A 13,814-nucleotide genomic window follows, 5' to 3' on the forward strand; every position below is an offset into this window, starting at 1 on the left:
AGCATCCCTGGATCTCTCAACCTTGGAGTAAAAACCTTCCCCTGGCTGGGATTTTTTTTAGTTTATTCCTTAATTTTCACACTGGAGCAGTGACTGCCCTTTCCCATTTCCCACTGGGTGAATCCCACAAGCAAAGAGCAAACCCCAACATTGGAAGAAAAAAACCTCTAAAAACAATGAGTGGAAAAAAAAAAACCCAACCCCACCCCAAAAAAATAAAAATAAAAATAAAATCAAGTCACAAGTGCACCCCCAGCCTTCAGGCTGAGGGTATGTAAGACTACAATAATTTGAATTTCCTTGGAACATGCATTTTTCCAAAGTGAAAACCCCCTGGCTCCAGGTGCTTGGAGCCCAACTGGGAGAGAAAAGAACCTGGCAGCTTCCCCCGGGTGAGTACCACAAAAAAATCAGGGAGGGAGATGCACAACTGAGTTTTTTTGGGTTTTTTTTTTTTTTTTTGGCTTAGCCTCTCTCCCAAAACCCAACTCGGTGGTACTCTGGTTCCCACTCCTAAACAACAATAAAAATAAAAACCTAAACAAAAAAAAAACCCAGACAAACCCCCCCCCCCCCCCCCCCCAAAAAAAAAAAACCAAAACCAACCCAGATGATGATACAGGCATGAGCAGTTTGACACGGAGTGTGTGACCAGTTCCTGGTGCTGGCATCACACAGGGTGGACGAGGACAAAGAAGAGGAGGAGGAGGAGGAGGAGGAGGAGGAGGAAATTCCAAGTTCAAAGGTCAAACTGAAGTCTCCAGGCTGTGGAAGGGACTCCCAGGCTCTGGAAAGCTGAACTGACTCTCCACAGCGTTGTTGTTCCTGTTCAGGGCTGTTGGCCCCCCCAGGTTGCCCCCACCTGGTTTTTGGAGTCCCTCAGGTTCAGGCTCGTCTTGGGTGCTGTCAAGGAATGGTGTCCCAGGCTCATCTTCCTCCAGGGTGAACTCTGGGTGAGTCATGAAGTTGTGGATGGAGCTTCTGGATTCAGGTTTCTCCAGCCCTTCGTAGAGGGAGCTACGGAAGGCATTCACCACTTTGATCTGAGTGACGTGGGAGGGAAAGAACAAGGGTCAGACAAGCTGCCAGAGGGCAGAGCTCGAGGGGAAAAAGTGAAATTAAACAATGGAAGACACCACTGAACAAAGAAAAAAAAAATAAAATAAAAATAAAAAACAAAACAGCACGACCACAGCAACAAAATCACCACTGAACAGACAGCTCGGTCAAAAAAATGAGAATTGATGGTGAACTGGGGTCAGTCAGGCACTACAGGGGTGGTGGGAACCCACCAACCTCAGAAGCTGCAAGGGAAGACACAACACGACTCAAAACCAGCACCCCAACACCACCACTGAGGAGGGGTGAAGCCAAAATGGGTTAATTAAAATGAAATCTGTGTCTGTGTGTCTGTGTGTGCACGGGGTGGACAGACACCAGGACAGAGAGGTGGGGCCCCAAAAAGAGGAGGGTTAGGCAAAGAGCAGGGGCAAAACCTATTGGGGGGGCTTGGGGAGGGGCCTTCCTGCACCTCTGGGGGTTTTTTTTGGAGATCCAGGTGAGCATCCAGCAGTGCTGGATTGTTGGGGCTGAAATTCCCAGGATTTGAGGATGAAATTCCCAAGATTTGGGGCTGAAACTCCCATTATTTGGGGCTGAAACTCCCAGGATTTTTGGGGTGAATTCCCAGGATTTTTGGGGTGCATTCCCAGGATTTTTGGGGCTGAAATTCCCAGAATTTGAGGATGAAATTCCCAGAATTTGAGGCTGAAACTCCCAGGATTTTTGGGGCTGAAAGTCCCAGGATTTTTGGGGCTGAAATTCCCATTATTTTTGGGGCTGAAACTCCCATTATTTGAGGCTGAAACTCTCAGGGTTTTTGGGCAGAAATTCCCATTATTTGGGGCTGAAATTCCCATTATTTGGGGCTGAAATTCCCAGGGTTTTTGGGCTGAAATTCCCATTATTTGGGGCTGGAATTCCCATGGGTTTTGGGCTGAAATTTCCATTATTTGAGGCTGAAATTCCCAGACTTCAAAGCTTGGAAATCCCAGAGCTGGAGCTTTGCATCCTTCCCTACACCTGAAATCAGTGATTTCCAAACTGGAAAAAAAAATCAGAATTTGATGGAGCTGGGAACTAATTCAGATTGTTGGATCTCCTAAAGGAATTCCAGCCACACACAACCCTGGGAAAGCAGCTCCACCAAAATCCAGGCTCCAGCAGGAGAGGCAGAGCCTGGTTTGGAGCAGGATTTGGGCTCTGCCCCCTCCTCTGCCCTGGGATGGAAAGTTCTGGAACACACCTGGATGGTGGCTGGCAGTGCCCTGCTCCCTCCAGGACCTCTGGAATTCCAGCCTCAAACCCCCCCCAGCTGACAGATTTGGGATTTGTGGTGAGATGGGCTGGGCTAAACTCCCTTTATTCAAACTGTCCATTTAAATTCTCCCTTTATTCAAACCCTCCCTTTACTTAAACTGTCCCTTTATTCAAACTGTCCCTTTATTCACTGTCCCTTTGTTTAAACTCCCTTTATTTAAACTGTCCCTTTATTCAAACTGTTCCTTTATTTGAACTGTCCCTTCATTCAAACTGTTCCTTTATTTGAACTGTCCCTTTGTTTAAACTCCCTTTATTCAAACTGTCCCTTTATTTGAACTGTCCCTTTATTCAAATTCTCCCTTTATTCAAACTCTCCTTTTACTTAAACTGTCCCTTTATTTAAACTGTCCCTTCATTTAAATCCTCCCTTTATTTAAATCCTCCCTTTATTTAAATCCTCCCTTTATTTAAACTGTCCCTGGGTGTGGCATCCTCCAGGTGGGAATTCATCCCCCTCCAGCACAGCCAAAAAAACCTCCTGAGCATTTCTGATCCCACAAAACCAGAGCAGGGAATTCCTTCCATGTGCCTGGAACCCTGAATTTCTCCCTGCCCCCCCTCCCCAGGGATGCTCTGCCAGGTGTGTTTGCACCTGGCTGAGGATCAGGAGGAATTTCCTGGCATGGGCTCAGCTCATCCCAGCTGGAAACAGCCCCAGGAGCTCCTGCACAGGGAGCAGGGCACAAACCTGAGCTGGAGCACACTGAGGGGATGAGCCTGGCCTGGAAAAATGAGAATTTGAGGAATTCAGAGCTGGATTTGTGCACTGGTAACCCTGGATAAATCTAGGTGAATGAACAGGACAGGGGACACCACTGAGGCCACCCCAGACTGACCATCTGTCACATCAGCAGTGATGTGAGAACAGCAAGAACTGACCCCTAAAAACCAACAGAATTGAGAATAATAAATCCAACCAAGCCAAGGACAGTCCATGGACTACCAGAACCACGAGGTGGTGGTCAAAGAGAGCCCATGGACTGCCAGAACCATGAAGTGGTGGCCAAGAAGAATCCAAGAACTACCAGAACCACAGGGATGTGGCCAAGGAGAATCCAAGAACTACCAGAACCACAGGGATGTGGCCAAGGAGAGTCCAAGGACTGCCAGAACCACAGGGATGTGGCCAAGGAGAGCCCAGGGACTGCCAGAACCTGAGGTGGTGGCACCTACAAGCTCAGATTTAGGAGCAGCTCCACAGAAGGCTCAGCTCTGTGGAGCAGAGCTCCTCTCCCAAGGAATCACCTCCAGAGCCCTGGAGATTTTGGAGCAGCAGGGAAAGTTCCCTGGAGCAATTCCAGGGGATTTGTGCTCAGCTCCCCTCAGGGAGCTCCTTCCCCCAGCTTTTCCTCCTCCCTCCATCACCTGCTGTGAGATGGATTCAGCTGTTCCCCCACCAGAGGAAGGGAGCAGAGAGGAACTGTGCTCTGAACGAGGCAGGCAGAGCTGAATTCCAGGCTGGAGCCACCCCTCCCTCCCACCTGGAACCTTCCAAATGCAACATCCAGGCTTGGAACTCATCCCCCTGGAAGGTGGAACCTCCAGCTGCTGGGGAATCACATCCTGGATCTGCTCAACACAGAGCAGAATTCCTGAGCATCATTCCTGAGACCTCTGCAGCCATTCCAGGAGGGACACACAGCAAGTCCAGCCCTGGAAAAACTCATCCACAGGAGAAGGACACCATGGATCTGCATGGAGGGAAGAGGAGCTTTGGGAGAGAGGGAAGCAGCAGAGAGAAATCCAGGCAAGAAAAGAGCAGGAAGATTTGGAGACCTGCATTAGCTCCTGGTGGAGTTTTCCATTCCCTCGCTGCAAAATGGGGAAAATGAATCCACAGACTGCAAAAAAAAGCTGAATTTTGGTCTCATCCCCCTACTCCAAACCCCTCTGCTCTGAGCCTCTCTAAGCTGATTTGATTCCACTAGAAAATCCTGGAGCTTTTCCCAGATGCAGGAGGCAGCTGTGCTGCTCCAGAATGGCTGGGGTTAAACTCAATCAGCTGCCAGCCCCAGAGTCAGCTAAACAGAGAGAAAACAAAATTATCCCAAATTCTCTCTCCTCCCCCACAGTGCATAAACAGCAGAGGCTGAAAGCTCTCCAGAAAGTCACTGAGGGTATTTCTCTAATCAGAGGAGAACAGGGATAAGTGACTGTGCAATAAAAAAAGCCAATTATCCAGCAGAGACACATCCCCTGCTCCCAGCCTGCAGACAGAACCCACAGCCACGTGCTCACCAGCCCCAACAAAAACACACACAGGGGGTCACATCAGACAGGGCCTTTTTTGGGGGGTCTGCAAACCCAGGATCCAGCAGGAATTGTTCTCCATTCCCATTTCCATGCACAGTTATGGGTCTGCACACCCTGGGGTGCAGCATGTGCAGAGCAACCCATGGTGAACACAGACAGGGCTTTTTTTGGGGTCTGGAAACCTCAATGTCAGATCCAGGACCCAAAATTCCCTCTGGGATCCAGCAGGAATTGTTTTCCATGCACAGCTGTGTGTCTGCACACCCTGGGGTGCAGAGCAGTCCAGGATGAACACACAGAGGGGCTCTGCACCACACAGAGCCTTTTTTTGGGGTCTGGAAACCCAGTGTCAGATCCAGGACCCAAAATTCCCTCTGGGATCCAGCAGGAATTGTTTTCCATGCACAGTCATGTGTGTGCACACCCTGGGGTGCTGAGCAGCCCATGGTGAACACACAAAGGGCTTTTTTTGGGGTCTGGAAAACCAATGTCAGATCCAGGACCCTAAAAATTCCCACTGGGATCCAGCAGGAATTGTTTTCCATGCACAGTTATGTGTGTGCACACCCTGGGGTGCTGAGCAGCCCATGATGAACACACAGAGCCTTTTTTTGGGGTCTGGAAACCCAGTGTCAGATCCAGGACTCAGAATTCCCTCTGGGATCCAGCAGGAATTGTTTTCCATTCCCATTTCCATGCAGAGCAGTGTCTGCACACCCCAAGATCCAGAGTGTGCAGAGCAAGGTGGGCACTGAGGATCCTCTGGCTGCCCTGGATGCCAGCAGAGCCCCCAGGGATGTCCCCAGGGCAGCACAGGGATGGCTCAGCTCTGTCCCCAGGCCATGCAAGTCCCCAGGTGGGGACAGAGAAAGGGGGACAGCAGCCCCAAGGTGCCACCAGCTGAGCCAGGGCTGTCCACAGGCAGCACCCACAGCAGGAGCAAATCCTGCTTGTCCCTGCAGCCAGCCCTGGGGACAGTCCCTGCAGCCACTCTGCCTCCAAAAGAGAATTTAAGCAACAGCTCTGCCCCTCCCTGGGGTGTCCCAGGGCTGGGCAGAGGGAAGAACCAGCAGGATTTGGGCTCAGCCTTGCCCTTCTCCAGCAATGCTCGTGAACTTGGGGTTTTTTTTGAGCAAGAACTGCCAATTTTTTTTTTTTTTTTTCCCTCCCCTCCTCATGAGGGTGGACTCAAACACCAGCCCTGCAAAGGAGGAGAAGAGGTAAAACTGGAGGAAGCAACAAGGAACGGGGAGGGAGGGAAAAGACCAGAAACTTTAACAGCACAAAAACTGGGGGTTTTGAAGGGATTTTGAAGGATTTTGAAGGGGTTTTGAAGGGATTCCCGCCCCATCCTTGAGGTTTGGGGCTGAGTGTGCCAGTCAAGGCTGAGAGGGAGAGAGAGCAGGGGGGGTTAGGGGGGTGCAGGTGCTCTCTGTGCCATTAGAAGTCATGCATTGTAAGAGACCATCACTCACTGCCCGCAGGAGGAGATGCAGCAGCAGCAGCAACAGCAGAAGTGGTGGGAGTGGAATTGACGGAGGAAAGAGCTACATGGGTTGGGCTAGAAACATTTTTTACATCGTGGTGCTGGCTCACGATGGAAGGCTGTCTCCTGAGGGCTCCCTGCAAAGAGGAGGCGCCGGTCTGGAATGTGTAAACTACGTCCATCTGCAAAGAACCAGAGAGTGAGATAGCCACGCCTGGCCAGGGCCAGGGCAGGGACAGGGACAGGGACAGAGAGAGGGGAGGGTGAGAGCAGGAAGGCTGGGCACACACACAGACAGCAAGGGAAAGGATGGAGAGGTGAGGAAGAGGAGGAGGAAAAAGGAAAGGAAGAGCCCCCACCACCACCCCACGCTCCCCAAAACCCAGGTGGGGTTTTGCTGGTGGAGCAGAGTGCCCAGCCCTGCCCTTCCCAGAGCAGCTGGGCTGATCCTCCCCACCAGGAAAGAAGCTGTGGTGGGAGGCAGTGGCAGAGGAAACACCCAAAAATCTGCAGCAGGAGCAGAGAGAGACAGAGAGGGTGGGCAGAGGTGAGAGGGGGCAAAGGGCTCCTGGTGCCCTCTGGGGCCACTTTGGGGACACTCCCCACAGCTCCAGGAGATGGTCCAGCCTCTCTTCAGGTCTCAGGGCTGCTGAGGATGCAGAATCCTGGTGCTGGGGCACTGGGATGTGTCCCAAGGAGCTGAGCAGCATCCAGGGCCCACCGTGGCACTTTGTGGCACTTTTTGGGCCCCTCCTCCAGCCCCTGCTCTGGCTGTGGAGGTGTTTCCACACACATGGCTTCACTCCTGGGGTCCCTCTTTTCCCCTGTGCCCTTTTCAGACACCCCAAGTGGGGACAGGAGCCTCCCCAATGGTCCCTGAAGAGGCTGCAGGAGCATTTCTGACATGCCAAGAGCTCATCTCAGCTCCAGCACAGGGAAACACCCAGGAGGCTCCAGCTCAGCCCTGGCACTGCAGCCCTTCAGAGCTCCCAGATTTCCAGCACTTCCAGATGGAAGCTGGATGGATCCTGGAAGCTCCCAGCACGTTCCTCACCTGAGTGAAGCACTGGTTGCACCCACAAAAGGTTCAGCTGCCCCTCAGTGCTCACAACCAGCCAGGGATCCAGGCTGAGCTTCACCCTGAGGTGACACCATGGAGGTGACAGCTCACAGAGGAGAAGGAAACTCTGCCCCAGCCCCTGTCCCCAGGCCAGCTGTTTGTCACAGGGACAGAAAGCAGGAGAACAAAGGTTCCCCTGACTGTCCCCAGCAGCTTGGGGACACCAGGATTGACCTCCAGGGAAAGTGAGGGGCACAGAGCTCTCCCTGCTCAGTGGGAGCAATAAATCACCCTTTTGGGGTGGGGAGAAAGGAAAACAGCAGGGAAAAAGGTCAGGGAAAACCACCTGATGTAAAAAGAGGCACAGAGGGATGGCACAAGGAGTGGGAGCAGTGAGGCAGATCCTTGCTGGGCACATTCCCACTGGGAACAGCATCCCAGCAGAGCCTGGGGGGCTCCAGGGACCCCTCACAGCATCCTGTGCTGCAGAGGTGACCAGCAGCAGCTTGGGGACACCAGGATTGACCTCCAGGGAAAGTGAGGGGCACAGAGCCCTCCTTGCTCAGTGGGAGCAACAAATCACCCTTTTGGGGTGGGGAAAAAGGAGAACAGCAGGGGGAAAAGGTCAGGGAAAACAACCTGATACATAAAGAAATGAAGAGATTTTTCCTCCCCTTGTGGTGCAGAGAGCTCCAGGTGTGGAGCTGGCACTGAGGGGGGGCACAAGGAGTGAGACCAACAAGGCAGATCCCTGCTGGGCACATTCCCACTGGGAATAACATCTCAGGAGGCTCCAGGAACCCCTCACAGCCTCCTGTGCCTCCAGCAGGACAAGAACCAGCAGAACACCCTCCCCCTGCCCCCAGCTGGCCCCAACCCAGGTTTTATCCCAACTCCAGGTGCCCAAGCCCAGCCTGGGATGGCTCTGAGGGTGCCATCACCTCTCTGCAGACACAGCCCCTGCAGGGCACAGAGAAGGCAGAGCCCCCCCAGCCCTGCTGCCCCCCAGTACCTGGGTCTGGATCCTGTTGAGCCCCCGGAACCAGAGGATCTGCCCCCTCCTCAGCTCCATCTCGGCGTGGTCGATCTCGTCCGCGTCCTCGGGCAGCTCCTCCTCGGGGATCTCCTCCTTGCTGATGCCGTGCCCTGCCTCCTTCAGGAACTTCAGGTGGCTCGTGGGGACGGTGCAGATCAGCTGGGGACAGACAGGGACATGGCAGAGACTCAGCCTCAGGTCCTGGCAGTGCCACCAGCCCCAGGGAGCTGCCAGGACCCAGCGGGGATGGCACTGTCACTGTCACTGTCACTGCTGGGGGTGTCCCTCTGCAGCAGGGTGGGAGTGAGGAGGGCATGAGAGACCCCATCCTTCCTTTCTTTTCTCCTTTCTTTTCCTCTTTCTTCTTTCCTTTCCATTTTTCTTCTCCTCCTTTCCTTTCCTTTCCTTCCTTTTCCTTTCCTTTCCTTTCCTTTCCTTTCCTTTCCTTTCCTTTTCCTTTCCTTTCCTTTCCTTTCCTTTCCTTTCCTTTCCTTTCCTTTTTCCTTTCCTTTCCTTTTTCCTTTCCTTTTTCCTTTCCTTTCCTTTCCCTTTCCCTTTCCCCTTCCCAGGAGGAAAAACAAGGAGAACACCCAAGATTTTGGTTCTGGCCCTTACCTGGCCCCACAGGAGCTCTCCCACTCCGATGAAAATGCACCAGAACCACTGGCTCAGGGTGAGCCCAGAGCAGCTGAAGGGCTTCCCACCAAACTCCACGATGATAATCTGCAGCACAGGAGACAAGAGTCACACCCTGGGCAGCTCCAGGGTGTGGAAACATCCCCTCGGGCCACACCTTCCCCTCTCTGCTGGGATTACAAGAGGAGCAAGGTCAGCAATTCCAGGGTGGAATTCAGGTGTGAAACACCTGAGAGGAGCAAGGCCCTCACATCCAGGCTGGGAATTTTGTGAAACACCTGAGAGGAGAAGAGACCTCTTATCCAGACTGAAAAATGTATGGGACACCAGAAAGGAGCAAGGACCTCACACCCAGACTGGGAACTCTATGAAACACCAGATTCACCTCCCAACCCCAAATCATGCAATCCCAGGAAGGGGATTTAAGGGATTTAAAGGGGATTTTAAGGGGATTTAAACCCCACCCAGACCCACACACAGGACACCTTCCACCAGCCCAGCCCCACCCAACCCTCGAGCAGGGTGGCTCCTGTGCCAGAGCCAGCTGAAGGTGGGTGGCTGCTGGTGACACCAAGGGGACAGAAGCCAGCCTGGCTTTGGCACAGCCATCTGTGTTGGGTTGGTGTGGCCAGAAATGTGGATTCTGTCCCCATCTGCTGCAGCCGGGTGGGACAGTGACCCTGATCTCCTGGCACATATTCTCTGCTAATGGACCATCTTTAAACCAGCTGGGGCAATCATCTTTATCTTTCCCATGACCCACCCTTCATCCAGGAGCAATCACCTGTTAATGGGCCATTGTTACAAACTGGGTGTGGCAGCGATTCTTATCTCTGTGGGAGATATCTCCTGTTAATGGGCCATTGTTACAAACTGGGTGTGGCAGTGATCTTTATCTCCTGGCACACATTATCTGCTAATGGGCCATCTTTAAACCAGCTGGGGCAATCATCTTTATCTTTCCACAGCCCATCCTCCCTCCAGGAGATATCTCCTGTTCATGGCCACTGAGTCCCAGTGCATGACTGATAAAATTCCATCATCCCACTGGGAGATGCTCCAGCCAGGGCAGGAGCCAAGCCTTTCCTACCCAGATAAAAACTGAGATTTGGAACACCAGAGCAGCATTTCCCACTGGATTCCAGAGGAAAGCCAGACCTTTCCACATCATCCCTGGACCTTCAGAGGAAACTGCACCTTCTCCAGGAGCACTGCTCCAGCTGAACCACATCTGCCCCTGCAGGAGGATGCAGCCACCATTGAATGGGACTGCTGCCACCACCCTGACTGACTGACGGGTGTCAGCTTGGATTCTGACTCTGGCAGTGTTTGGGATTGTTCTTTGTAATACTGCATTTCTATTTTAATTTTCCTAGTAAAGAACTGTTATTCCCAATTCCCATCTCTTTGCCTGAGAGCCCCTTAACTTCAAAATCATCATAATTTGGAGGGAGGGGCTTTACATTCCCCATTTCAAAGAGAAGCTCCTGCCTTTCTTAGCAGACACCTCCCAAGCCCTGTGGGCTCACCTGGGCAGCAAAGGTGCCCAGCACCACGGTGCAGAAGATGGGGTTGCGATAGACGCCCTCGAAGACGTTCCTCTCGCCGTGGATCTTGCGCGCGTTGATCTCGTTGAAGAGCTGCATCAGCACGAAGGTGTTGAAGACGATGGTGTAGTGCTCGGTGGGAGGGGAGTGCAGCGGAGCGTTCCGGCCGCTGTCGATGTCAAAAAACCTCTCCCCTGGCAGGGAGAAAAGGGATGAAGGGAAAAGGGATAGGTGGGAAAAGGGAAAGGAGGAAAAGAAAAGAGAAAAGTTGAGGGGAAAGAAAAATGGAAAGGGACAGGAAAAAAGGGAAAGGAGAAAAGGAAAAAAGGGGAAGGGGAAGGGGAAGGGGAAGGGGAAGGGAAGGAAAGGAAAGGAAAGGAAAGGAAAGGAAAGGAAAGGAAAGGAAAGGAAAGGAAAGGAAAGGAAAGGAAAGGAAAGGAAAGGAAAAGGAAAGGAAAGGAAAGGAAAAGGAAAAGGAAAGGAAAGGAAGGAAAGGAAAGGAAAGGAAAGGAAAGGAAAGGAGAAGGAAAGGAAAGGAAAGGAAAAGGAAAGGAAAGGAAAGGAAAGGAAAGGAAAGGAAAGGAAAGAAGGTTAAGGTGAAAATAAAAAGGGGCAGGAAAAGAGAAAAGGGAAAGGAGAAAAGAAAAAAAGGAAAAGAGAAAAGGGAAAGGGAAAGGAAAAGGGAAAAAGGGAAAGGAGCAGAGGGTGAGATGCTGCTCCTTCCTTCATCTGAGACACTCGAGCACATCCAGAGAAAGGCTTGGAGCACAAACCCTGTGAGGAACACCTGAGGGAGCTGGGGGTGTTTATCCTGGGGAAAAGGAGGCTCAGGGTGACCTGATCACTCTTACAGCTGTGCTCAGGTGGGGACAGTCTCTATCCCCAAGCAGCTAGGACACAACCAGAGGACACAGCCTTAAGCTGCACCAAGGGAAAATTAGGCTGGATATTAGGAAAAAGCTTTTTACTGAAAGTGATAAAGTAGTAGAATGGTTTGGCCAGGGAGGTGGGGGAGTCACCATCCCTGGATGAGTTTAAAACAGACTGGATGTGGCTCTCAGTGCTGTGGTCTGGCTGAGGTGTTGGGCTGGGTTGGACTCAGTGACCTTGAAGGTTTCTTCCCAACCCAAAATCCTGTGAATTTTGAGTTCTGTGCATTCTGCTCCTTCCTTCTGCTCTGTGCTGCGGGGAGTGGGATTGGGACACCTTGACCCTGTGCCAGCCCCACTGAACTAAATATCCTTAAAAGCCCTGAGAAGCTCCAACTGTGCATCCAAAACCCCCTCTCTGGGCCACCCCTCTGCTCCCCACCCATCCCTCCCAAAACTCTGTCCTGCAGGAGGGCACCATGGAAGTGACAACAAGGGTGCCCTTGGTGGGCAGGGAGGGGACTCTGCCCCTTTCCCTTTTCTCTTTTCTTTTTTTCCTTTTCTCCTTTCCCTTTTCTCTTTTCCTGCCCCTTTCCTTTTTATTTTCCCCTTAGCTTTTCCCTTTCCTTTTCTCCTTTCCCTTACCCTTTTCATTTTCTCCTATTCCTTTTTCCTTCCCCTTTCCCTTCCATTCTCTTCCATTTGCCATTTTCCCATTCCCCCATCCATTTTCCCATTCCCCCATCCATTTTCCCATTCCCCCATCCATTCTCCCATTCCCCCATCCATTCCCCCATCCATTTTCCCATTCCCCCATCCATTCCCCCATTCCCCCATCCATTCCCCCATTCCCCCATCCATTTTCCCATTCCCCCATCCATTTTCCCATTCCCCCATCCATTTTCCCATTCCCCCATCCATTCCCCCATCCATTTTCCCATTCCCCCATCCATTCCCCCATTCCCCCATCCATTTTCCCATTCCCCATCCATTCCCCCATTCCCCCATCCATTCCCCCATCCATTCCCCCACTCCCCCAGCCCCTGCTGACCAGCAAAGAGCAGGGTGAAGATGATGGTGAGCTGGTAGACGGCGTGGCCCAGGATGTTTTTCATCATGGTGCGGGAGATGAGCGGCTTGTTGCGCCCGTAGGGTTTGCGCAGCAGCAGCGCCTCCGAGGGCGGCTCGGTGGCCAGAGCCAGGGAGGCAAAGGTGTCCATGATCAGGTTCACCCACAGCATCTGCACGGCCTTCAGGGGAGAGTCCTGGGAAAAAAATCCACCTTTCTCACTCTTTGTTTCACTGTCCTCCCAAAAACCTCTCCAGAATTATCCTTGGGTATTTAATATCTTCCTAAAATGCACTCCCAAATATTTCTGTGCAGTCTTCAGGGCAGAGTCCTGCCAAAAAAATCCACCTTTCTCACTCTGTTTCACTGTCCTCCCAAAAACCTCTCCAGAATTATCCTTGGGTATTTAATATCTTCCTAAAATGCATCCCAAATATTTCTGAGCAACCTTCAGGGCAGAGTTCTGCCAAAAAAAATCCACCTTTCTCACTCTGTTTCACTGTCCTCCCAAAAACCTCTCCACAATTATCCTTGGGTATTTAACATCTTCCTAAAACGCACCCCAAATATTTCTGAGCAACCTTCAGGGGAGAGTCTTGGAAAAAAAATCCAACTTTTGTCATTCTTTGTTTCACTCTCCTCCTGAAAATCTCTCCAGAATTATCCTTGGGCATTTAACACCTTCCTAAAAACACTCCTCAAACATTCGCCTTTTGCTCCAAGCTCCCTGCACGGCCTTCAGGGGAGAGTCCTGGAAAAAATCCACTTTTCTCACTCTTTGTTTCACTCTTGTTCTGAAAACCTCTCCAGAATTATCCTTGGGTATTTAATATCTTCCTAAAATGCACTCCCAAATATTTCTGTGCAGTCTTCAGGGCAGAGTCCTGCCAAAAAAAATCCACCTTTCTCACTCTGTTTCACTGTCCTCCCAAAAACCTCTCCAGAATTATCCTTGGGTATTTAATATCTTCCTAAAATGCATCCCAAATATTTCTGAGCAACCTTCAGGGGAGAGTCTTGGAAAAAATCCACCTTTGTCACTCTTTGTTTCACTGTCCTCCCAAAAACCCCTCCAGAATTATCCTTGGGTATTTAATATCTTCCTAAAATGCACCCCCAAATATTTCTGAGCAACCTTCAGGGCAGAGTTCTGCCAAAAAAATCCACCTTTCTCACTCTGTTTCACTGTCCTCCCAAAAAACCTCTCCACAATTATCCTTGGGTATTTAATATCTTCCTAAAACGCATCCCAAATATTTCTGTGCAGTCTTCAGGGCAGAGTCCTATGAAAAAATCCTGTCATTCTTTGTTTCACTGTCCTCCTGGAAACCCCTCCAGAACTGCTCTAGGGTATTTAACACCTTCCTAAAAACACTCCTCAAACATTTCCCTTTTGCTCCAAGCTCCCTGCACGGCCTTCAGGGGAGAGTCCTGGGAAAAAAATCCACCTTTCTCACTCTTTGTGTCACTGTCCTC

At 51.3% G+C, this 13,814-nt stretch overlaps 1 protein-coding gene across 1 annotated transcript; it reads right to left on the reverse strand.

Annotated features, from left to right (window-relative positions):
- Positions 1-575: 575 nt before the first annotated feature.
- Positions 576-12,539, reverse strand: LOC306816913 (plasma membrane calcium-transporting ATPase 1-like). The gene is made up of 6 exons (XM_079333367.1): positions 12,321-12,539; positions 10,383-10,594; positions 8,833-8,940; positions 8,194-8,376; positions 6,214-6,303; positions 576-1,043 (listed from the first exon to the last, which is right to left on the reverse strand). Exons 1-6 carry the CDS (start codon positions 12,508-12,510, stop codon positions 747-749), a joined length of 1,080 nt encoding a protein of 359 aa, XP_079189493.1. The 5' UTR covers positions 12,511-12,539; the 3' UTR covers positions 576-746.
- Between the last annotated feature and the right edge of the window lie 1,275 nt (positions 12,540-13,814).

Source organism: Erithacus rubecula (genome assembly GCF_903797595.1).
Source record: "Erithacus rubecula genome assembly, contig: scaffold_976_arrow_ctg1, whole genome shotgun sequence".
Classification (NCBI taxonomy): domain Eukaryota; kingdom Metazoa; phylum Chordata; class Aves; order Passeriformes; family Muscicapidae; genus Erithacus; species Erithacus rubecula.